The following is a 25,803-nucleotide window of genomic DNA, read 5'->3' as shown; positions in this document are numbered from 1 at the left end:
CTCTGAACTCAGACTTCAGTCAGGTATTGCACATATTTCATATTCAAAGATTACAATGGCTCAGCAAATACCACTAGTCAAGCAAAACAGTATTTCTCAGAGCACTTAAGGGTTAATAAGTTTGAGCACAGTGTGGGAACCCTGTGCATTCACATACTCATATTCAGTCCAATAAGGTGTTCTTAAACGGTGTGAGTATTTTGAAGTCATACAAAGGCAAAATAGCACTAATTTACTTGTGGGATTTTTGAGAGCAACATAAATCTGTAATTCTAATAGATTTTGATTCTTAAGGAATAATTAATCACAATCCTAGTAAGCACTTAAACACATACTTAAGTGCAGCTCTGAATAATGTCTTCCTTAGTCAATACACTCTACCTGCAGTTTTTGATCCTACCAGGCAAAATAGCATTAAACAGAAAAACTGTATTAAAATGAAAAGACAGTACAGAGATAAAATTGTCAGACAACATATGGACAAAATACGAATGTGTGCTTTCAACATGCTGTTTGATCTCTTGTGTTGTAATTGGACAAACAGATATATCTATATATTCCTTACCTTTAACATAGTGAATTCATATGGCTGATAACCTTTGAAACTTTCATGAATGGCTGCCATTGTGTGCGAAGTTTTTTCCCAAAAATGAAGAAGTGTGGTCTACAAGGTAGGATAAAAGTTCAATGCAATGTTAACTTTCACACCAATCTGCTTTCAGTGCAAATTTCACATCTTTCCTTCAGTCCTAGTTACATATTCTTACAGCTGAATATTGTCATGGTAAACTCTTAAAAAACCATATATTAACAGGGAATCCTTCTTTTGGAGGTCAACATTTTCTTTGGATACCTGATATGTTGTCAACACATGAGAAAGGAGGTTGCATCGGCTCGCTCCCAAAAGATCCACTTTTTGACAGACATCAGTCTTCAGTTTGTCAAAGTTGAGTTTTGCATGTCGCACTTGAGCTTGAACCTTCAAACAAAGGGACAATTGTTTATGTAGAGAAATTCTTTCCTTTGTTTTTCGTGAAAGAACAAGCTAATATAAATTCTAGGGAAATCAGACAACCAGACTCAATTAATTAAAATTTTACAGAATATAGCATCAATCCCACTGAAATTAAGATATGGTAGCCTGATATATGCTAAAATATGGCTCTTATATTCTATGTTACAATTTTTCTAATATATTCAGCAAAGAAAATTTGTTTTCTAAACCCCTGTTTATAAGATAGATATTAGCACTAAATACATACTGAGAATAACTGGAAAACACACTCATTTTGGTATCTCTTTACAGAAGTACCTATTCAAAGCCTGACCAACAGTTTGGAACTAGAAGTTTACTACATAACATACAGGTGCACGGGCAGAGACATCTCCATGTACCTATAGCAGGAGAGAAGTTACACTGACAAAGTCAAAAGTTGATCTGCAACTCTTCCTGACACTTCAGTATAGCACTTCAGTAACTTTCAACTACAAAAATTTAATTAATTCAACTCATTCTAAAACAGACTGCTCTCCCTGTTTATTGCTGTAAGAAAAATATCAAGGCTCCCTTTGTTAGGAGCAAGCCATTTCAGTTTCAAAGGGTTTTAGTTTTTCAAATTATTCTTATAGCACCTTCTAAGTACATGAAACACACCCTCTGTTACACATTTAACAATACCAGTATTCTCATGATCAGGTATCAGGGTAGAAAGCTGACATAGGTGTTTTGTGCCCAAGATCCTCCTTTTTTTATGCCAGCTTTGTACACTACAATGCTGTATTAACAAAACAGATTTGTTTATAACAAAGTTTGTAGACAAAATTTAGTTTTCTTCCAAGGAAATGGGAAGCAATCAAACCACAAAATATTATGATTCTCCTGTAACTCTCTCTGTAGAAGTTGTAACTCTACACTACTTCTTTTAGTTTGTACCTGGTGGAAGCCCAAGCAAGACACCATGCTATCCAAGCCAGGAGTCCTACCTCACGCACAATTATCTAGTCAAAGCAGCAGGTTTGGGTAAAGAGCTTACGGGCCTCAAAAATTAGAGCACCAGTGGAGGAGGATGGGAACAGTGGCAAGAGAAGTATGGAAACTTTATCCAGTGCTGGATAAGACACATTTGTCCTTCATTAGGTCCTCAAATCCTTTATTTGCTTTAGCTGCAAGTGACTGAGAGAATGGATTTACAATTTCAGTCTAAAAAGGAGTATTGTGAAAAAAATCAGGGGCCTCTGCAAGAAGAAGCTTCTGAGAAGCAAACATGAGATTACTACACCTTTCACCAGCAGAAATTGCTACAACAGGAAGGTATTCAAGTAAAAGATGTTGTAGGGCTTTGAAAAGCCTAGTGAGACTAGAGACTAAATTCTGATCTCAGTTACAGCCATGAAAATAGAGAAATTCAACTAATATCAGTGAAAACATGTCACATATAAAACTGTATTTTACAAATAAAACTATATTTTACAATGGTACAGCCAAGATCAGAATCCCTTTCCTATTCAGCGTATCATAGAACCCACGACAATACAGTAAGAACTGCAGCTCTGTAGACTGATAGTGCAAATGACTCCTAGAGAATATAAATACTCTGTCAGGGATGGTGGGCCACAAGAAAAATCATAAAAGTACTACTAACTGTAATCATTAATTTCTACAACTGCAACTCTGCACAAGGACTTTATACAACAGACTCTGTGAGATTTGGGTCTACCTCATGTCTCCAACTCCTTAAAAGGAGATTAAAAAAAATCCAGAAAATAAAAAACCCTGTGAAGTTTGAATTGTAGTCTTCCCACATACAGTCTTCAGGGACATATAGCAGAAACGACGTCAGCATTTATGTTAACTGAACATGTAATTAGCATCTCTTTTATAAGCTAGAGTATTCATAAAGAGGTGATCCTCAACAGAATGTGGACTACAAACCCAAATGTTTGACATGGTCATACAGATGATTCAAAATACTTAACGCTACGTTACCAAATGCCGCACATTTCTCTTGCCAACCAGGGAAGATGTGATGCTATGGGAACTATTAAATTAAGGATGTTTTTAGGTTTTTTTGATATACTGGAAGTTAATTGAGCAGAAGTACTCCCCATTTTGCAGCAGCAGTGCAGGACAGCCAAGAAACACCACGTACTACATCAGGATGACCTTTTGCCTTTCCATATGTGCCAATAAATGAATTTTAAATTCAAATTATTATTAGACATATTTTAGGACTACTTGTGACTCCAGGAATTAGGTACAAAACTTTAGTGCTTACAGGGCATAATCTACTTAATACCATCAAGTTATCAGAATGAAACTTTGGTTTTCTACACAAGGGAAAGCTGATGTAATACATACTAATCTTTCTCTGCAATTACTCTCTTAAGACAGGAGAAAGAGGACCTTATTGTGGTCTCAGTTCTGCACATTTTTATTCATATATTTAACTTCATTAAAGTTAAGCATACAAAATTTCTTCAAAATCCTATCTGAAAAAGTGTCAGGATTTTAACGACTCTAAGATAAGTGCACCGATCCAAATGCAACTTGAATATTTTACATGAAAGACATCCTAAGCATCCAAAACTTCAGGGTGCTCGTTGTAAGGTTTATGCTCTACATGAAAGTATTATGGTACTACAGTCATAAAAAAGGTTATTATTCTTCAGCTTCTTCTAAGCAGCAACCTGAAGCAACCTGCTTTTAATTTCTCAGTGCAAACATTTAAGTACAGTATTTAGGGAATAGAATTCTTTAAAGGATAAGCACGTAAGAAAACATAAATTTGGAAAGTAGTATCTTATTAAATCAATAGCATGACAAACTATTAAGATGCCAGATAAAATTGAAACAATTTCAAAAGCTTAAAATAAGTAAATAAGTAAAGGAATGTGAAAACCCTAAATCCTGGGGGCTTTAAAGTCAGATTATGGAATGCTTGATTGTAAGGGCAAATATTTGCTAACAGAAGTTCCTAAATCTACGTTCAATCAGTAAAGTCCCAATTTTCAAGAGTGTCAACATTAAAAAGAAGTTCAGACCCAGTTTAAAAACTCTATTCAAAGAAAACATGCTGTTTAGTTACTAAAATACAGATTTGTGATATATTTTCAATGAATCTTTATGTCCTCTACAGTACATCTGTGTTATTAGCTTTTCTCTACCATAAAATGTAATATTTATTTTTGGTAGTAGCCCTGTTTCAGGGACAATTCAGCCAGTGAAGCATCATCTCCAAAATGAATTTATGTCAGATAAATTTTACATACAGTATATTTTTGTCTCAGCATTTCCACCATAAAAGCAGAAGCAGATGCTTCCAGTCTAATTTGTCACCCAGCTTCTCACTTGCTCAATCTGAAAAGCATGTGTATAGGCTGGAAGGATTGGGGTAAGTAAAGCAAGAGGGAAAATCTCCCAGAATACAGCAAACCTTCCTGTTGGAGGATCTGGGTAATACCAGCAGGTGGAATCAGCACAAATCTCTGCATTAAATAAGTATAGCGCCTTCTGGTATACCTGATCGTTGTAAAGACTACATGAAAATTAAACGCGAACTGAAGTAGGCCGTACTTTTAGGACAAAGTGTTTGGCATATAGCGTATCTTACAGCATTTCTGCACATAGCACAGAAAGCATAAGGAGTTAGATTCTCAGTTCCCACAAAACTGTAACAACTTCATAGCCTGAGCCTTCCTTCCACGACAAGGAACACCCATCACACTTCTGCATAAGCATATAAGCAGATTTTTTTCCTTTTTTTTTTTAATTTGAGATTTATGCTGGGTAGTCAGAGAACAAAAAAGGTAATGTTTTATACAAAATAATGCCTCTAAGTAAGCTTTTCCATGTTCAGTGTAAGGACTTCCAACATCTTGCACAGTATTAAACTTGATTTCAGTGTGCTTTTGTATGTTCTACATTTTGCAGACTATACTTTGACTCAACTGTTCTGTTCAGTTGAAATAGTATTTCTTGCATTCATTAATCTCTGCTCCGTCAGCTTAGAGGAATAACACAAGAATAATGGTTAAAGAAGAGGTAGCATACTTCTGTTCATCTGCTTCAGCCCTAGTATCACATCATAAATCAGGATTTTAGGAAACACTGATAACAAATTAATTTTAAGAGACGAAATAGGTAATGTAAGAAATGCCTCGCTGAAAAGGAAAACTGCTTAGACAATGTAATAGATCCAAATACAGCTCTTAGATCCGAAGCCCAGCAGATATGCATCAGATTTGTTCAAGAAATGAAACTACTCGAGATAGATTCAGATAACCTGAAGTGCATAATGAGTTCCATTGATACATTTCTTAAATTTTGGACTGAATTATGATAATCTGCTCCTGTGCACACATACCCATGTACCTTATCCTATTAAGCAAATTTGCAGTCATGTTGCAATTCATATAAAAGGACTTAATTACCATTGCATGTCTACCTGTCTCACTCTGGAAAGCAACAAAAGTACTGTCTGCCTTTCCACTACAAAATAATAACCAATATGTCAGCTTTTAAAAAGAAGTTATGCCTATGTTAGGAGAGCAAAAACTGCAGGTACACCTGCCCTACAAACTGTCTTTTGCTTCCTTTCCAGGGCAAGACTAGCAGAGTGGAGCTGCTACCTATGACTCAGATTCCCAGTCACTACAGCAGCACAAGCAAGGAACACTTTGAAACAGCTGTCAAAATATACACATCCTGTGTCAAGGTAATTTAAATGTATCAGCAAATCCACATGAAAAGACAGTAGATAAGTGAAAGTGGAATTAAACATGTATTAGGCTAGTTGCCTTGCAAGATCTGAAGATTCTGGAAAAGAAACTGGCATAACCTTCTGGTATCCTAAAGTAAAAGAAAACTCTGACCATATAACAGACTTGATCGCAAGACACGATAGAGCACAAAGACTTTTAATGGTGAGAAACAAACTAAACACATGGTGAGAATTCATGGTGAGAAACAGACTAAATATTCAACCGAAACACAGTGATATCCAACATAATCCAATTAAATCAATACCTACTCAAATAATTGCAAATATCTACCTACTGTAACTACCCAGAGACTTTAGATTTAATTGAAGCATCTAATTCACCTGCTCAGATTTCTCACTGGAGGCTACAGCATGTTCTTGACAGTTGTGGAATCAAATACAAGCAATGAAAAAAGAGTGCTAAAGTACAACAAGGGAAAAGCAAAAAGAGGCTGCCAAAACAAAGGTGAAAGCAATGCCATACCACTCCACAACAGAATATAGAGTAACAAAGCTTAATATGGATTAGCATAGCAGTAGCAACATTTCACTGTATTTACTGGGACCAAGAACAATCACATTTCTCTGCCAAACAACTCCATCTGAAACATCAGTTTTCTACAAACAGAATGACCATAAAGTCATTATATACTATATAAAAAGTTTTTCCTTTAATCACAAGATTTTTGTTTCTAGTTAGAACAATCAAGTCCCCATGATTTCTTCATATAATTTGCTATGATGAAGCAGTCTGGAGAAAAGAACTTGTAAAAAGTCATGTTATACTTGAAATGTAATATAAATATTTCAATGTAATTGAAATACAATTGAAAAATCCCCCAAACCCAGCAGCTTTCATACAAACTTTCATCATTCAAACCTGCTACATTTTAACTATTTTCACAATCCTGCCCTTTTGGAATTTGTCTGATAGAATCATCCTTACACTTAGCTTTCCTTCTCAAAAGATTAGTTTAGTCAAAACCAGGACTTTCCATCTACCTTTGCAACCAGAACAGGAGACAAACCAGCTATAGCAGTTTTCATTCACAAGCAAGAACAATAGCCTCTGATGATAATCCACATCTTCATTTGAATATGCGACTATTCCTTTTGATTTCTATAGTACTGCTCATTATTATTTAACATTTGTATTAAAGCAGTTACTGAAGGTTTCAGTGAGGCTGGGTCCCATTGTCCTCGACACCAAAAAGCACTGAATAAATTACAGGTCTGCCCCAGAGTTATGCAATCTTAAACTCAAGCCCAAACGTTTGAAGGACAGGGGTCTTAAATTAGGGTTGCACTGGGAAAACAAGCCCATACTGGGTATCTGCAGGGGTGACTGACTCGTGTCTTGGCACAGTGGAGTTTACCTCACCAGAACATTCTAATATTATAGCAGCCACTTGCTCTGTTTTGCAAAACAAAACAACTAGAGATCCCTGTCTTGTGAAGATGGGCATGAATAGTCTGCACCATTCCTTCTCTTAACCTCCACTGCACTACCCACCTGTGCACATGCAGATGCACACAGGTCTATGACAAACTTCTCTCTTGCAGCACCCATCCCCAAAAAAGCATCAGAGCTGCCACTGGGTATAGATATAAAACTGGGTAGATATAAAACATTCAAGCAAACTTCAGCCTTCAGCTCTGCTCGTGATCTGAGAATTTGCAGAGTTCGAAGGGCTTAGAGATTTGGGGGTTTGTTTTGTTTTTTTCAGTTTATACTGATTTATAATAAAAATATAAACATATCCTGACTGGTGTGAAGATGAAATTGAAGTCATCTGCATAAAATTCCAAGTTTTTGGTGTGTGTACGCTTCTTTGTGATATCTCATGGGTAAGGCCATAGGATTTTTAATTCCTCTCTCCCTTTTCCTCCTGTCCCCCTAAGGAAGGGCTGATAAAGATGCTATAGACAGGAGAATATTTGTGTACCCAGAAGGAAAGGATTATATGACATGAATTTCACACGGACACTTTACACTGACATATGATAGCTCTAAACTAGTCTGTAGCACACAACTGATAATACAACAGAATTTCTCAAGTCCATGAAATTAATTGAAATAAAAGAATGTTTATTGCGTTCCATTCCATCTGCTCCTGGGATGCTATATTATGCTATAGAACAACTGGTGGGTCAATTATTTTCTCATCAGGGAAGTGATCATACTCTGGTAGCTCTTAACTCTGCCTCTAACATGCCATACTGCCCTGAGGCACTGAATAAATTACAATCTGAAAACAAAAAATTTAGGAGCTTTTAAAGAAGCTATATTGAAGGAACTTTGCAAAGTTTCATTACTGAGACCCTAAACTAAATATATATATAGATGGATGGATGGATATATATCACAAGAGTATCATCTCCTAGAACGGAACAGAACAACCTCAGTATCTTTTCAGGTTATGTGATAACATTCTGTACTTTAAATCTATTAGCAATTACACCCCTTTAAAACTTTATCCACCTAGAAAACACTATCATTATGTAATATGAAAAGCTTGGTATATTTGTGTTAGATTAAGTCTTCACAGCTTTAAAAACACAGATGTCACCAGTTTTAGTTGAACTATTACTTTTTAAAAATATTGAAAATTTTTATACTATTTTAAATAAAATAAATTCATATTTAATTTACTTCAAGTATGTTAAAACCACTTTATTAGAAACACTCAGGTATATGTGGGCAACAAAATTTTAAAATCCAGGAAGCACCAAAAAGGATCCCATATTCTTCCTGATTCTGCAATTTTATACTCTTCCTAATAGGATATAGCCCATTTCAGCAGTTCTTTGAGAAGATCTATTATAACTCTCATAGTAATCTCCAAAATTGTAGTCACTGTTTTGGCTCAGTTTTGCCAAATTTGTCCCTCTGCACAGCACAATTCCTATTCCTTTGGTCATTCATACCCGACCCAGCTTTGGGAATCTCTGCAAGCTTTCTAGAAAAGTGTTTCTAGGCAGTTGCCATGTATTTGGCTAGAGATTTTTAAGGACAAAACAAATCAGATTAACATCACAAAACATTAGTCCTGCACCTACCCTGTCTTTCAAGGAGACATTCTAGGTGTGCTCAGAAGTGGACATCTATGTGGTTACCCTGTGGTTTGTTTTAGCGGATGGAGATTCGGCCAACACAAACAATTGAGACTAGAGTTTGGTTCGTGGTACCCTGAAAGAGCCTATTTCTCTCTACCAGACTGTAAAGGGAGGTCTTGTTGATTAGTTTAAACACAAATCTACACAGCAGATGTCTGAAGTTAGGTTTGATAAATCCCAACCCAAGTGATGTCCACAAAAAATCCAATTTCTTTTATTGCTATTAATAACTGTAAGTATTTAAATATGGGCCTTGTTTACCATTTGAATTCATCCAGCACAAGCCTCCAAGCCATGGCTGTTGAAAAACTCCTGATTAGTGATTGAGGAGCCTCAGCAACTACATATCATCAAGCCAATTCTTCATCCTATGTTTGTTAAACAGACAAAAGACAGACTAACTTAGAAACACCTTGTCTTAAGTAATTTCCTCTAGCCCTCAAGTACGCTTCTTGATACTCCTCCTCTCCAGTTTTTCAAGTCAGAGATGTGGACTGACATCTGCGAATGCTCTAACTGTATCCAGAGACTCCTGCCAGAGTGGCAGACAGCTAAGATACATCTTTACAGAAGTTCTCCACAAAAACTATTGCAGAAACCTTGCAAATGTAGTTGGCAGAGCTACAAGTAGCAATTAGCTGCCTGGGAGGAGAAAAGAATACAAAAGCAATGAAACCGTGATTGAATGTACAACAGAGTTCCTTCACGTAGAGCTCCAAACATACATGTTGTGTTGTTTGCACATCCAGTCACTGGAGATGAGGCTACTGCGCTTGAGATATGTTTGTACGTGAGACAAACTACTTCCATTCTCTGTTCTCCTCTTTGACCACAGAGCCTTACGCTTTGCTTTTCTTCTGTCTATGTAACATTGTCCTAATTTCGAGTCCTGCCCTTATCCTCTCAGAATTTTGGATCAGATGCCTGCCTTTCTTCCTTGTTTCAAATCCATGTCTGTGGTCCTGGGTAAAGCTGAATGTAATGTTAAAGAGCAAAGTGCTTAATGAGCATTGCTGGATTTTTTGTATTTTTATACAAATAAAGGAAAAAGTAAGAAAAGATGTTGTTAGCTACACTGAGTTAACTGCTGTTATTTTTAAATCCCAAATGGGGATTTTTTTCTAAAAGATATTATACAAATATCACATTTACTGAACAGCCAAGTTATAGACGTGCACCATGACTTTTTTGTGGATTTTATTCAGTAGAATAAGAAATCTACTCTTTGTGTCACATTTTTGCCAGATTTCCCTATTAAGTTTCTCAGTACTCAGCCTGTAAAAATTTTACTACTTTGAGCCTGTTGGCTCACACACCATGCAACTCCAGCCTGGTGGTAATGAGCAAGCCATGGTCAAAACTGCTTACTTCATAACCACTGACAGTTAGCAGATGCAAGCAATTCTCTGACCCTTGTGGGGATATAAGGTTATGGCTGACTGGAATATTCTTCCTTTGTTTTTTTGGAAGGGGAAAAAATGGTTGGTTGTACCATCTTCTTATATATTCAATGATGGCTCTCACAGAAATTGAATACTACCACATAGCTTTCCCCCCTCTCCTTTATGCAAACAGATACACATTTATCTTACTCCTTTCTCTCTTTTTCTTCTGTGTAAATTCCCTTCCCTTTAGTCCTCTTTTTTATACTGTACCTTTTCCAACTCTATTTTGCCTCTTTAGGGCTAGGGAGTAATGAGAGCTTCCTTGCCCATTATTATACAGTGACATGAAAAGGCTTTTGTTTTGGTTTTTTTTTTTTTTTTCACTCCGTAACTTTCTTCCACCCAAAACCAAGTTGGATCTGCAAGAGCAGGTCAGTTTTCACAACAGGGAAAATTAAAAAAGCAGCTCAGAACCCAAAGTCTGATTTTCCAGACCAGAAACAAGAGCTGACTAAGGAAGAGGATGATGCAACTACATCACACCACACATACAGAAGTTGTAGAAGACCAAACACTGGACAACAGAGGAACCAGAGGGCATTATACCAGACTATCTGTTATAACACAGGGACAGTGGATGTTTACACAACATCTGTGTCAGTAGGGCAGCTCTCCAATCACAGTTATCTGTTGCGATGGCCAGAATTTATATTGGTTCAAAAGGCAAACAGACAATTTCATAGCAAAAACCCCAAACACTATGTCTTACAATGACTCCACTGGTCTTTATGAGAGTGAGAATTTGCTCTACACAACTCCCTGGTTACTAGCACTGGTCACTAACATAGAAAGATGATGGAGAGGCAGTAGATTTGTTTGAACTGACATGTCCATCCTTAAGAATAAGGTAAACCTGAGGCACATTTGCAGGTCAAGGCAGCTTTGCAAATTTTCTGTGCTGTATTCAGACTGGTTTAGTGCATTCTCATGGTGGAAGAACTTTCTGTTCTAAGGCAGCAGAGATACTTCAAATGAGCTTTTCCAACAAGGCAGCAATCTCTAACATCTGTGTAACAGTGGATTTTCCATCAACAAAATTCAAAAGCACATTGAGTAATATAACTTTAACTGTAAGAGTGCTCAGTTTTAATTGCCAGGGTATATTCAAGCAGTGTCTATGCCCAAACATGCCTAAATAACAGAAAACACATACAAATGCTTCACATATTGTAACTGTAATGACAGAATGTAAGACTTGCATTCACACAGTTTCATTTGGAGAAGGGGTGGGAGCAATTTGAGATGCTCCAACATTCCTGCAATTTCTGCAGTCCAGAGAGAAACTCAGACCTCAGTACTTTCATGAAATTTTGTACCCTCTCATACAGAACCCTACATATATATATATATATTAAGACCTGTGGTTTGGATTTTGGAAACGGATTGCCAAAACCTACAGGATTTACCTGGACAAGCCTAGCTTATCTTTCAGCATCCATTGCCCAAGCATGCAGACAACACTCCTCTCTCCTTCCTCAAGTCCTAGAGGGTTGTCTGCTGAGTGAAACTTTTACTCATGACACTTAAGAGGGGAGTGGTGCACTGAACAGTGTTATTGCCTACATGAATCCTCTGGGAAAAAGTATATATAGCTATTTTTTTTCTCCTCTCATTTTTAGTAGTTTGATAAAAATAAATACTGTTAGAGCATCCCTACTACAAGGTTAGATATTGAATCACAAGAAGCCCATCAATTAAAGATACTCTAAATTAATATGCAATGTGTCTTCCTGTTTTTCAATCAATGAGGTGCTGTAATTAAAGATGTCTCAAAGAAAAATGTGGTTTTTTTCCTTTTCTGTTTAGCCTTTTTGACTTTAACTTGACATCTTTTCCTCCCTACCATCAACACTACGGTACTGCAAAGACCTGGATCCAAATATGTCTTTGCAGCAACAAAGTTTTGTTACATCCAAACCAAATTTGAGACATGAAGACTATCTGTAACAACTTTTTGAACAGCTGCCCTGCAGCAATAGGAATAACTTCCTCTTCCATTATTAAAAAAATAATTTAGTTCCTTCACAGGAGGGAAAAAAAAAACCAAACAGGTAGAAAGGTAGAGCCCAACAGCAACAGAAAACCTCTGAAGTTTTGGGGTTTTTTTAAGGAATTATCAGAAATTAAGGATATATTCTTCTTCCTGATTTCTGCTCCTCTAGCAAGGCCAAGTGCAGGCAGACACAGCACGTCATCTGGTGAGAGCGCAGCCTCTGCAGAGCCCATTCCACTTATCCAGCAGCTGGATACAGCCCTGATCAAAGTTACATTTCTCAGCACAATCCATCAAGTTCATCTAACCAAAAACCAGACAAAATCTTTAGCTTTAAGCCTCACAACAGCTTTCACAAACAGAGCAGCACAATTCAGTTCCAGAATATGAATCCAACTGATCTACCAGCATTAAGTTCATTGCAAAAAAAGTAAGATGAAATACGCACAGAAAATACAATATGACAACTTTTAAAAAGATTATCAAATACAGGATGCAAAACCTCAAGTGTAAGAAGTGGATGACTTTCATAACTCCAGTTATTATTTACTGTAAAATGAAGGAAAGTTTGTTAAATTTAAAAAGCTGAAAGCAGTAACAGTATTCAGTTTTTCAGAATCACACTCAAACTCGTTACTGAGATCATGACATAAAAATCAGGCAAAGCAAAAAAGTGTTACTGAGTCACCCCATCTTAAAAGACTTAACAGTCTCCAAGTCCACAGCCTTAGAAATGGAGAAGTATGTTACTTTTCAGCAGCTTACACTGTTTTAAAAATTATTTTGAATTAAACAGGTGCTAAGAAGTTTACAGAAGACTTATTTCTAATTAAGAGTTGTTTACTTGAATTTAAGCTGGGGAAAATTCATTTTTAAGCTAGTCTGACAGATGCTATTCTCAAAATGCAGTGAGTGTTTACACAGAGTTCTGCACCAGTTCAGCTTCATTTACACATTCAGGCATCACCTTTTCGAAAAGCAACATCTCTGCACAGCCACACACCTTCCCTGGAAAAAGGACTACATGTATTCCTGGCTTTTCCTTTCCAAAAATCTTTCCCTGCTCTTGAAATACAAAGCCTCATGCTCCTTGCATGGTTACCTACCAACTTCCCTATCTTCTGCCTGTGCAGAGAGAAATCAGCTCCAAATGAATGCCTCCACACTGTATGCAGGGTAAGGTTCAACCTCAGCAGCTTTGACCCAAGAGCTGGAGCTCTTATTCCAGAGGAGGGTACTGGCAGAGGGTGCGGGGTGGGAAGCAGAGGGCTGCAGTCACCAGCTACATCCCAGCTGACATCACTGCTGGCTGCATGAGGCTTCTCTATTTTTTCCCAACATAAAGACAAACTATTTATGGCTAATCTGTTTAACTTCAAACTGTATCAGAGGAGAGAGTTGTCATGCAGTCAGATATGTGGCAGCCAAGAGCTAGAGTGCACACAGCCTCTCTTCCTAACTCACCCACACGTGGTCTTTACAGAAACAAACTCTATAAAAGAGCAGCTCTACCCCTCAAAGCCTACACCTTCTGGCTACTCTCTGATTATCAGCCATCATAGATTATAAAATGTTCTTCAAACTATTAAGATGGAAAGGTTTCTCACAATAATTGAATTAATTTTAACAGCTCGGACCAATATGCCAATTATTTTTAAAAGGGAACAAACATGAAATGACAATTTAAATGAAAGGAAGGCAATAAACACACAACTTCTACCCTTGCCAGGTCTGCTTTTTTCTACTTTAAGAAACCTAGGTATGTGCCTCAGCTTTCTGTTGGTAACAAGTCTCAGTATTAACTCAGTAAAACTCAGGATGTTTGCTTTACCAGGCTGAAAGGAAAAAAAACCCACCATGTTGAACCTAATAGAGACCTTGAAGCAAGGACATACAAAGAAAATAATTAATGATTTTCCTATTCATGTGACCAGAAGGAGACTCTTAAATTGCAGACAGAATGACATCCATCTAAACAGCCTTACCTGAGAGTACAATCATACGCTGAAAGATCATACTCAGCTCTAACCAGAAGTAACCTGGAATTAAGATTTAAAAGTGCTGAGAATTGCTCTGAGTTTATCATAACTGTCTTAATCATATTAGTAACCTGAGAGCAAAGGATGGTTGGCACACATGGTGCAGGGTGGGCATGGATACTGGCAAATGGAGAGCAATTAGACAGTTAGCCTCATCAGGAAACAGAGACAATTAGTTACTACCTTTAAACACTGAAAGGCCAGACGGGCAATGTAAAGAAAATCGTAATATACCATAAAACTAATCTCTCTACTATGCCCATACTTTTATTCATCCAGTAATTACACAGTTGGGTTTATTTTATTTACTGAAGATATTTTAGAGGTCTTCTTGACTCCTTTAGGTGCAGTGTCCTCATAGTTAGAAAATGTCGTTTATATTTTTCATTTCTTATCATCCAAATTAAATTCTTTAGGGCCTGAGCAAGATTGTTGCTTGACTCTGGGTCCCTTCTGAGTAGGAAGGGGAAGTGAATAAGCAGGAATTAGGTAAAGGGATGTGAAAAGCTCAAGTTCAGGTGCAATAACATTTTCCCCAGGGAAAGCACCATAAAACAGTAAACTGGCCTGCAAGATCCTCTTGGCCATTGCACAGGGTGGTGGGATGAGTGGATGTACACAGTGACAGGGAATGCCACTGACACACATGCTGCAAATACTGGCTGGATGTAACACCGACACCCCAAAAAAGATACCTCTAACAATATCACCACAATGACCCAGTTGCCTTTAATACTTATTCCCCAGATGCTCTCACTGTCCTGAGTTCAAAATCATTCTGTTTACAAGTGAATGCAGGAGAAACTCCATAATTTGAGTCTTTTGGTTTTAATTTCTATTTAACCCTTTTCAGCACAGAATATGAAATGGCACTCACTAATAAACATGATTCATTTGTTACACAGTGCCTGTTCTACATAATCCCATGCATTATTATTGTTGTTCCCGGCTGGCATATAATACATCAGTAAGTATTCTTTGTTTCCCTCAAAACAATTTAATTACATATTGTTCAGATAGAAACTTAGAAATATTGTGCTTATAAAAAAACCCCGTCTTTCTGTAGTGCTCTTCAGACTTTATGTTGTGCCATTACAAAATAAACAACAGTTTAAATCAAAGCAGGGTACAGATAGAATATCCCCAAAACAGAGATGGAATGATGTATTAGCCATTTTCTGGTCAGAACAGTACCTTTTGTTTGTTGGCTTTTTTAATCCTATCTTCAATTTGGTTTAATCACGTGAAGGACAAAAATCAAACAGCATCTTTGCAATCCTTGAGTCTATGTAGCATATACCTGAACAGCAAAGGCCTTATGAAGTGAAAGCAGATGGACTACACTAGGGATGTGCCCAGGCATTTCAGGAAAGTATAAGAATTCCTGGGCAGTGGTGACCATAGAAAAACTTGGTTCTCTGATGTAAACAATTTTTTCCCCCAACAGCTGTATTCCCCTTCCTGTTTATTCTTCTCTCCTGCAGAATTCTCTCAGTTCAGTCACATCTGTATTTCATTTATTAAAAAAAATTCTTTGCTATTCTCCTAGCCTTTTCAGATTATTAAGGCAGAGGGAATTTTCCAAACCTCACTTCTCCTTTCACAACCTATTCTGTTTACATTTTTACACTTCATTTAGGTTCTGAATTCACATAATGATCCACATGGGTTAGGGATTTGCCCATTAAGACCATTTTGCAGGGTTAGAGTTTTCACGTGAGCAACAGAAATTGTCTAGGCAATCATATTTTCCTTATGATTTTAAGATCAATATACAGCAGAATAAAGTAGCAGCAGTGCTCAGCTGTTCCTTTCTTTAAAAAAGTCAATATTACACTTAATGCTTACACATTTCTACAATTATTAGACATAGGAAAAATTCTTGGAGCTTAACTCTTATCACATCATGTTGAGAGCTTTTTTTAATATTGGTACTAATAAAAGTTTTTACATTAAAGTTGGACTTAACATGACTATTGATTTAAATCACATATTTTAAAATATATTTTATTTTGTTGAAACTTATATTGTATTACAAGTCCTGCTACTTATGTGAACAAAAATTTTTAGGTTGTGTCTGCCTGCCTTTTCGTGAAATAAATAGTCTGAAAATGCACAATTAAACGAAGTCTACTTTTTTATTATTTCAGCTAGAGTACATAAAACAAGGTTGTTAAAAAACATACTGTATCTGTAGTCTAGCACTTCATTTTATTCTATTTTACAGCCATTTTGCTCAGTCTTATCTCAGACTTTCTTAAAAAGAGCTGAACAGATGATGAATAGAATCACAGAATTCTTTTGATTTGAAGAGACCTTTAAGATCATCAAGTCCAACCATTAACCCAGCACTGCCAGGTCATCACTAAACCATGCCCCTAAGCACCATATTTGTGTGTCTTTTAAATATCTCCAAGGAGAAGGACTCCACCACCTCCTCGGGCAGCCCATTCCAATGCTTTGCAACTCCTTCTGTAAAGGAATTTTTCCTAGTACTCAACCTAAACCTCCCCTGGACCAACTTGAGGCTATTCTCTCTAGTTCTGTCATTTGTCACGTGGGAAAACAGACTGACCTCCACTTTGCTACAATCTCCTTTCATGTAGCTGTAGAGAGTGATAAGGTCTCCCCTCAGTCTCCTTTTCTCCAGGCTAAACAACCTCAGTTCCCTCCGCAGCTTCTTATAAAACTTGTGCTCTAGACCCTTCACCAGCTTCACTGCTCTTCTCTGGACACGCTCCAGCATCTCAATGTCCTTCCTGTAGTGAGGGGCCCAAAACTGAACACAGTGTTCAAGGTGCAGCCTCACTAGTGCTGAGTACAAGGAGACAATCACTTCCCTACTCCTGCTGATTTCTGATACAAGCCAGGATGCCACTGGCCTTCTTGGCCACCTGAGCACACTGCTGGCTCATATTCAGTTGACCAACACCCTCAGGTCCTTTTCTGATGGGCAGCTTTCCAGCCACTCTTCCAAGCTTGTAGCATTGCAGGGAGTTATTGTGACTCAAATGTAGGACCCAGTACTTGGCCTTGCTGAACATCATACTATTGGCCTTGGCCCATTGATCCAGCCTGCCCAGATACCTCTTGTAGAGGCTTCCTACCTTCAAGCAGATCAACACACCCACCCAACTTGGTGTCATCTGCAAACTTACTGAGAGTGCACTCAAGCTCCTCATCCACATCATTGATAAAGATGTTGAAGAGGACAGGCTTCACTACCAAGCCCTGGGGAACACCACTTGTGACTGGCTGCCAATTGGATTTAACTCCATTCACCACCACTCTTTGGGCCTGACCATCCAGCCAGTTTTTTACCCGGTGTACACCCATCCAAGCCACGGAAAACCAGTTTCTCCAGAAGAATGCTGTGGGAAACAGAGTCAAAAGCTTTACTAAAGTCTAGGTAGACAACATCCACAGTCCTTCCCTCACCCACTGAGCAGACCACCTTGTCATAGGAGATCAGGTTAGTCAGACAGGATCTGCCTTTCATAACCCATGCTGACTGGGCCTGATCTCATGGTTGTCCTGTAAGTGCCCTGTGATGGCACTCAAGATGACCTGCTGTATGGCCTTCACCATCACCGAGTTCAGATTGGCTGTAGTTCCCTGAACCCTACTTCCAGCCTTTCTTGTAGACAGGTGACACATTTGCTAATCTCCAGTTGACTGGTACCTCCACAGTGAGGCAGAAAGGCTCTCAAGGGCAAGTATCAATCTCTGGAAGCAACTATATTCTACAAGCAATACCTCTTACGATGATGTAACCTGTTCAAAGAAGCCTGTTTCTATTTAAGTGGCATACTCTTACTATACTTTTAAAAGGGAATCTCCAAGACACATTGTTACTTCATTTTTAACCAGTGACATTTAATACATATCAAATGGCTTCAGAAAAATCATTAATCTCATCTTATTGCCTACGCTGATCCTTAAAAATGGTATTTGAAATGGTAATTTAAAGTTACAAAAGTAAAATACAACTGTGAAGAACATTTCTGCTTAATGTCACGTTTTTAAAAAAGGTGCATCTTTCACAACTGTCTTAAAATGCTTGAGCATTTTATTTGTATAGAATGTTAGAATGTTTTGGTTTCTCCACTTAACGCTGCTGAATTTGGCACTGGAGAACCTGGCAAAAACATTAGAACAGAAACTGCACACAGGAAACACTCAGCACTGAAATTCCATCTGCTTTTACAAGGAGAAATAACAACAAGGCTAAAACTACAATTTTGTATAAAGAGCAGCATTTTTGTGTTTTGTTTTTGTTCACCATAATTTCTAGGTAAACCATTAAATTTAACATTTCCAAAAACATATACTTTCATATTAAAAAAAAACTTTAAAATATTCTTACTGCTATTCCCCACCAAAATGAAACCAAACACCAGTAGCACAGGCACATCACAAGAAGCGATATGTGTAGGTGTTGCTTATCATCATATGGTAAACAGCACGCCACTACCTCTTCGTCTCTGCCATCACACTGCTACACTAAGATGTGGATCTCAGAGTGCAGTGTGACACCATCTTACTAATTTTAGAGTATGCAGACATCTTGCAACAAATATTATTTGATCTCCTGGAATCTCACCAATTCATCTAATGATCAACAGCAATCGTAATCAGCAGACTGAGGGGAGACTTTTTTTAAGACTGTCAACCAAGACTGATAAAGATTGATTATCGAAGTGGCAGATTTTACTATCTCACATTCCTAATAGGCAATAACATATACATAACAATGCTGAAAGCCAGCATTACTTTTCACATTCTAGTGCCATACATCTCAAGCCTAATGTGTGGTCTAGTAAAGCCGCCCTAGATCTTTCTGATTTTTCCAGAGCACAACAATAACCATCTGCTCTCTCACATGCATAGGCGACAAAGATGTAAGCCTTAAGACAAACAAGCCTTAAGTTTTCCAGATGAAGTTACCTTGGAATTTAATGTGAAAATATCACCTAAGCAGAAACAACTGCTGTCTACATTTTATTTTAATTTTTAAAAAACAAAGTTGGTAAATAGTGATTACCCTAGCTTGCTCTACACATCACTTACATTGCTATTTGTAACTATGGAGGCCGAGAGTCTATTGATTACACCACTGTGACTGTAACAGCCAAAGACATTTTTCTTTGGGATACTGGTGTACTTTACTGCTTGGAAAACCAAAAGTCTTGCCAACCCAATATCATCTGCAGATGTAATTATCATTAGAACATTTTCTTTTGACTGACTTTTTAATAATTGAACTAGAACATCACTAATATCCACAAAACTTCTAGAAGTGTCACCCTCAACTGAATTATAAGATGCAAAAAAACCCCCCAAAACATTACAAATGCACAATTTTGTCCTGGCAGGAAGAAAGTTTAGTTGAATCTTTAAGGTATTTTCCACCTTTATACTCTACGATCCTCTGAAACTCTGTTTAGTGTTCCTCAGCCAATGTTCTCAATTCTCAGCTCCTGAGAGCTCTTATTTTTCTAGCAAAGTCAAATTCATTTTTCCAGGAATCACGCATGTAACGAACTGCAACACTCCAAATTTACGATTTTCCTACTACTTAAACAATTTGATTAAAAATGCAAAATAGCAAAAAAAAAATCTGTAATGTTACTCATAAACTTGTGATGTTTACTTACTCTTTGGTTTGTTAGCCTCTAAATGCCTACAGATTTCCTTTTCTTTTTTTTACCAGGAACTGAAATTAAGTTTACAAGGATGGAAACTGCCAAAGCTGTTCCTACTTCAAAGATCGGCATCATATTTGTTTTTCTCCTTCCCTAGGCCTTTTGTATTTTCTCAGCTCTCCAAAAGTTTTCAAATGTAATGGAGAATTAAAAGAAAAATCCTCCAGCATGTTTCCACCGTGCCTCCAGGTCTGCAGGGCTGTCTGCAGCTGGTATTAACAGATAGGTGAATAGCAGATGATGCTGTGACATGGTACAGAGCCTCTTCATCATCACACAAGCCAAAATGTACTCATACCAGGCTGTGCAAGCAGGCAAGGGGACAGCAGGGAAACAGACATGTAGGTCTCAAGCCTTTCCTTTAAGGCTGCAGCAGATACATCTTATCCACACTTGCTGAGATCTTTACAAGGAATACATATACTGTAGCACTTCCCTTCTGACCTTTTAATCAATGGATTTATTTAGATCTTTATCCCCCAGCTGTTCACACTAGTTTTAATTTTTCTCAAAAGACATTTAATAGGGAACTTGCATAAATAAACCACTCCATACATTAGTACATTTACAAAAACAAGTTTTACCTACTGTTATACCACTGAGCTGCTTTTTTTGAACTTTGCTTTTTCATGCTGCCTTTCTTTTTCTCTTGCTGGATTTGTCTCCAAAATACTGTCTAAGGGCATCAATTTTGTTTCAAGTCTATAGAGTGCTACAACTAGAAAGAACTCAGATAAACTGTGCCCAAGCAACTCAGCTGTAAGCCTGCAAGTTTCTCGACAGTTGCATGCACAGTAACAGCAAGGCACTAAGGGTCCGATAACCATTTAGGACCTTTGGGGGAGTATTCCAACAATTTGCTTCAGTGGTAGGATCTATTCCACTTCCTTAACACCACTGAAGAAATTCAGGGCTCTGCACTGTGGGTAGGGCCTTTCTAATCTTCCAGAATAAGGAGGCCTAGCACAAACCATACTACTTGATCCCCTCAGAGATGCTATGCAAATATACTGATCACAACCCAACTCTTTTTCCAAACAGTACTCCATCAAATACATACCATTTTACAAACTCGGATATTTATTGCTGTAATATCCAAGAACTGTAGAGACAGATACAGCTCTTGAATGGTACACCAAGCAAATCAAACTCAGCATTTATAAAATGTTATGGCAACCAGCTCAGGCATCACTCCTTACTTTTAATACAGCTTCAACCTATTCTTTGTCCCATCTGAGTTCATACAGAAGCAGAGCTCCTAGGAAAGTAGCTTTAGCAAAGCAGAGAGGACTGGATGACAGGGAGAAACAGCCCAACCTTCCCAGTGCTCAGTACACTACTGCAGTGCAGCTTGTCTCTGGGATCCCAGCATGGCCACTGGGAATCTACAAAGATATGCCAGCTTTGGTTCAAGCCTCAGAATGAAGGGGAAGCAGAGTAGTAGATACTGATGGAATTGAAAAACCAATATAGAAAGAATTAATTTGCTCTATGAATGTAACATGATACATATTCTGCCATGTCACAGATGTAGTTTTTCTTATAGCTATCATAAAGGTCATCATCATTTTTAACTCTCACTTTTTACTTGTTATGGGTGGCACTGTAATGTCTAGATTTGATGAGAAAGTCTATATTGCACTGTAAATGCATCTGAGATAGCTTAGCTAAGCAAAATTAAACAGCAGAGTCTTTTCTGTGTTTCTGTCAGTTACACATGGGAGGCTGCTGCCTATCACAGCCTATCACCGCACTTCGGCATGTTCCTTCTCAGGAAATGATGAAAAAGCCCAAGTTTTTCAGACCTGGAAGAAGGACACTGGGGGACTATCAGTATTTGGGCAATTTGGTCTATATTGTTACAGCATCATGGCAGAGCTCATGCTATAGTGTACAGTCACCAGACATAAATCAGCCTGGATTTACAAACCTTAAAGTCCTGATCAGTGGTGGAGAACTTGGTGATGGGGTATTAACTCATTGAAATCCTTTTAAATATCACAGCATTGCCAAGGCACTGTTTAGATTCTCTCAAGCACCACTTCAAACTATGAACTTGGGATGGAAGACCTCTATATCTAAAACAGCACTGAAGTGTCCATAAAAACTGCTAATAGGAAAAAAAAGTTACATAGCACTTATAGAAAGCTGCAGGGAAAAGTAAATACTTCACCTGTTCCCTTGATTTGACTCAACTACAGTCACATGGGTATCTTAAAAAAAACAAAACCAATGTAAAAAGGCTGTTCTGCAGTGTTCTGGGACACTTTGAAAGTGGTAGTATTGCTGGATCTCGCATATTTAGACTGATGCCTTGAGAATAGAAAATTCTTTCAAGTACTCATTGTTTTGAAACAGTTACAAAAATGCCAATGGTTTAACTCAGATTTTATCAGCTCTGAGAATGCTGACTCAACTATTGATCTTTTACCCTCAGTTATTCTGAAAAACCCACATGGACTGATTTAGCCGTGTTCTCCAAAAACAAGTACAAGTAATGCTACCTTTAGAATCATATTACAAAAGGCTACATACTTGAATATGAGTGATATAAATACTGCTGATCTACTACGTGCACTGAAGATCACTAAATCAGCACTGTTTACTTGAAATAAAAGAGATGCTTACTAAAGTAATACTTAGGATTTTTACAATTAGAAGACTAAAGAAAACTTTCTTTCAAGTGCTCTGACAGAGTAGTTTCATTAACTACTTGCTGGTGTATCACTGAATATGCAGCTCCAGATCTCTTGGGTGATAGGTTTTTAGTGCTAAAATATACTTACATCAGTAATTACATCTTTCTCAACACAAAACTAGCATGACTTCTTAAATTGTTGTTAAAGATCTAAAATAAGCTTTAAAAAGCTAGCATTACACTGCCACACTATGGCACAATTAAGATCTGCAAGCAAGAACAGAACAAAAAGACAGTAAAAATAACTCCTCGAATTTAACTATTTAGGACTACGGCATCCACCATTAGTTTTGTTTGCCTGCTACATCTGTAAAGCACTAAAACCAAACAGTTGTGTCTTATACAGCAATAGATATCTAGGTACATTGTGCTTGAGGATTTTTAACATCTGGCAAGTTTTTTTTTTCCCCAAATGAAAAAGGAAAAAGTTTACTTTCTGCAAGTCTTAAAATCTTCAAAGACTAATTTGATATGCCTGTTACACAGATGGGTTGTATAGGGAAGTGGATACCAAGGGCATTTCTTTACTTTGTTGGCTACAAAATATAGAGTTTTTCGTTCTCTGCATTACAGTGTGATCTGAAAGGTTTTCAGCTGACAGCCAGTTGGAGTCAAGAAAGGTTCAAAAGACCTCCGAACTTTGGGGTTTTTTTAAGACTATTCGAAGTAACGCTACAGAAGTTTAGAATCTACATTCATTAAATCAGAATACAACTCATTTCAGATTTTGAAATGTTTCAACATACATAGCATTTTCACATTTTTTACTACAAAGTCTTGTGAGAGCTTTAAAAAAAAAAACTTGCTTCTGCTGACCTTGAAGCACAACAACTTAAGCTCGCTGAAATTTCACATCTAACTTTTTAACTATAGCGGTTCATTGTACAAAGCATACATTATTTTAACCACTTTGCCATTTATATAATTTATACCTGCCATAGCACTCAATTTTGCAAGAAGGCTATAAATCAATTTTGTATGACCATTACCAGTACTGCTTTATTAATTCTAACATTCCATTTTTAAAGTGCTTTTCTAACAAATCAAACATTATATATAAGCAATTGGCTGAGGCCAAGATCATACCAACTATTTTACCTGCAAGAACTTGCCATTATAAACACTTCCCACAAGGCATAACAAAATACATGTCTGTTGCCACAAAGACTTACAAGCATATCCTGTCCTAAAGCATTAAGTAAAGATTAGATGACTAGCTAGGGTTTCATTTGTTCCACCCCTTCCTTAATTGATATTGTCACTGCTTCAGTCTACAAAAAAAGGCACAGCCTAGATGCATGCCAGTCCTTTCCTGTCAGGCCGGTTTATTCAAGCTTTTAAAATACTAAAGTATCTTTTACCTCCAAACACTTGCAGTCACAGACTGCTTAAGCCATCAGTGAGGAGTGTTTCCCCTTTTGGAAATTATCCACATGCATATATATGCATACACTTCAATACAATTTCTGTTATTAGGCCTCAGCTTTCAATTATCATACAATTTCTGTATATTTCTTTACTGCCTTTACTTAAAAGCACAAGCTGCCATGGACTCTTAACTCCTCCCAATAGTCAAGATGTATAAACAGCAACTGTGAACATCAGTGTTTAACGACATCAGCTCTAGAGCCTCACTAGCAGATGTGCAATTCTCATGAGCATTCCTGAACCAAGACAGGATCAGTCCAAATAAATTCGATATTCGTACCTCATAGCAAAACTGCAAACCACCACCTAGGACTTAGGGGTTTTGGAAGCCCTTTAGGAGAGGAGGAGTTTAGCAAACTTGAGTGACTCTGAACAAAGAGAACTTAGGGACAGTGCCTAAGAGTTGTGCTGGACTACATGTGTGGAACTTAAAATGAAATTCCAAATTTGCCACATCTCCCCAAAATCCAACAATAGTCAATTTTGAAAGTGTTCGTCTTTAACTGCACCCAACTGTATTTCTCTTATTCTGTACTGTTTAGTTGAAAAAAATCAATTTTCCCTTCCCTGGCTGACAGCGGACATACTACCTTCTATTAGTCATTCAGGCATCACAGCTAAGTATTTAAAATTAGATAACCTTCTTTAAAAATATGTATTATTTAAATTATAAAGATTTAGGCTGAAGTTGAATAGGCTACTGAAAAATATGGTTCCTTACCACCGTTTCTTTCCTTACAGCCCACTCTGAAGGATACTGTACTCCATATCAGATTAATTGGACTTTCATCACATGGAAAAGATTAGTTACAATATACGGCATCCTTAGCACTGCTGAATTATGTCTTCCTCAGAAGAATCAAAACCACGCTTCATTGTCATTCATCAGGCATGCCCTTCTAGGAAATTACAGGCAAATTCATACCTTCCTGAACTTTTCCATCTGCTTATAAAGATCTGGATCCAGCTCCTGAGACACATCTTTCATCCACAGTAGAGCTCCTCTATATTCAGTCCGATACTGTTCCATGCGGTTTACTGTCAGCCATGTGTCGGAGATGGCCCTATATCTGAAAGTCTCCACTTCTTGATATAATCTGCTCAAAGGAGTACGCAGTGCTAATCTGAGGGAAGGCACAGAGGAAAGAAAATGATTGAGAGAAACATATTAAAGAAGTTGTTCCACAAAGGCAGATAGATTAATACAACTACTGATGCTTTACTACCAATAAAAAACCATATACAGCCAAAATAGTCCACTTAAGTGCTAGTGTATATTCCGATAGTTCGACGCCTTGGTTTGAGCAGAGTAATTTTGCAGCCTTCCTGTTGGAGTAGTGATCTTTCATTAACACATAAGAGCGGAAAATGAGACTTTTCTAACGTGTAGATGTTTGTCAAGCTGCTTGTATGCATGCTTTAACATTCCTTTTTTGCAAGTTGCATTTAACAACTCTAAAAATGTACCTGAGGTAATTTTTTACTGCATATGTGTCACAGATGTATCACAACTGTCATGTTAAGCCTCACAAAAAGCACTTTCATTAACCTTTTAATCTTAAAATGTACATGCAAATAAAGAAATCATCTGTCAAGTAGATAATTATCTGAGTTTTTTC

General features: G+C 37.5%; 1 protein-coding gene across 1 annotated transcript in view; it reads right to left on the bottom strand.

Moving 5' to 3' along the window:
• Positions 1–565: 565 nt before the first annotated feature.
• Positions 566–25,803, bottom strand: part of ICA1 (islet cell autoantigen 1, 69kDa) — a gene marked incomplete at its 3' end in the record, with an annotated part of 33,864 nt that continues 8,626 nt past the window's right edge. The window contains exons 5-7 of the mRNA XM_010140111.1: positions 25,110–25,308; positions 854–979; positions 566–664 (exon numbers count right to left, since the gene is read on the bottom strand). Of these exons, the coding sequence (XP_010138413.1) occupies positions 566–664; positions 854–979; positions 25,110–25,308 (424 nt within the window). The remainder of the gene's footprint in view (positions 665–853; positions 980–25,109; positions 25,309–25,803) is intronic.

Source organism: Buceros rhinoceros, unplaced genomic scaffold (genome assembly GCF_000710305.1).
Source record: "Buceros rhinoceros silvestris isolate BGI_N320 unplaced genomic scaffold, ASM71030v1 scaffold5837, whole genome shotgun sequence".
Taxonomy (NCBI): Eukaryota; Metazoa; Chordata; class Aves; order Bucerotiformes; family Bucerotidae; genus Buceros; species Buceros rhinoceros.
Note: the sequence above shows the minus strand (reverse complement) of the source record. Positions and strands in the feature narration are given on the sequence as shown.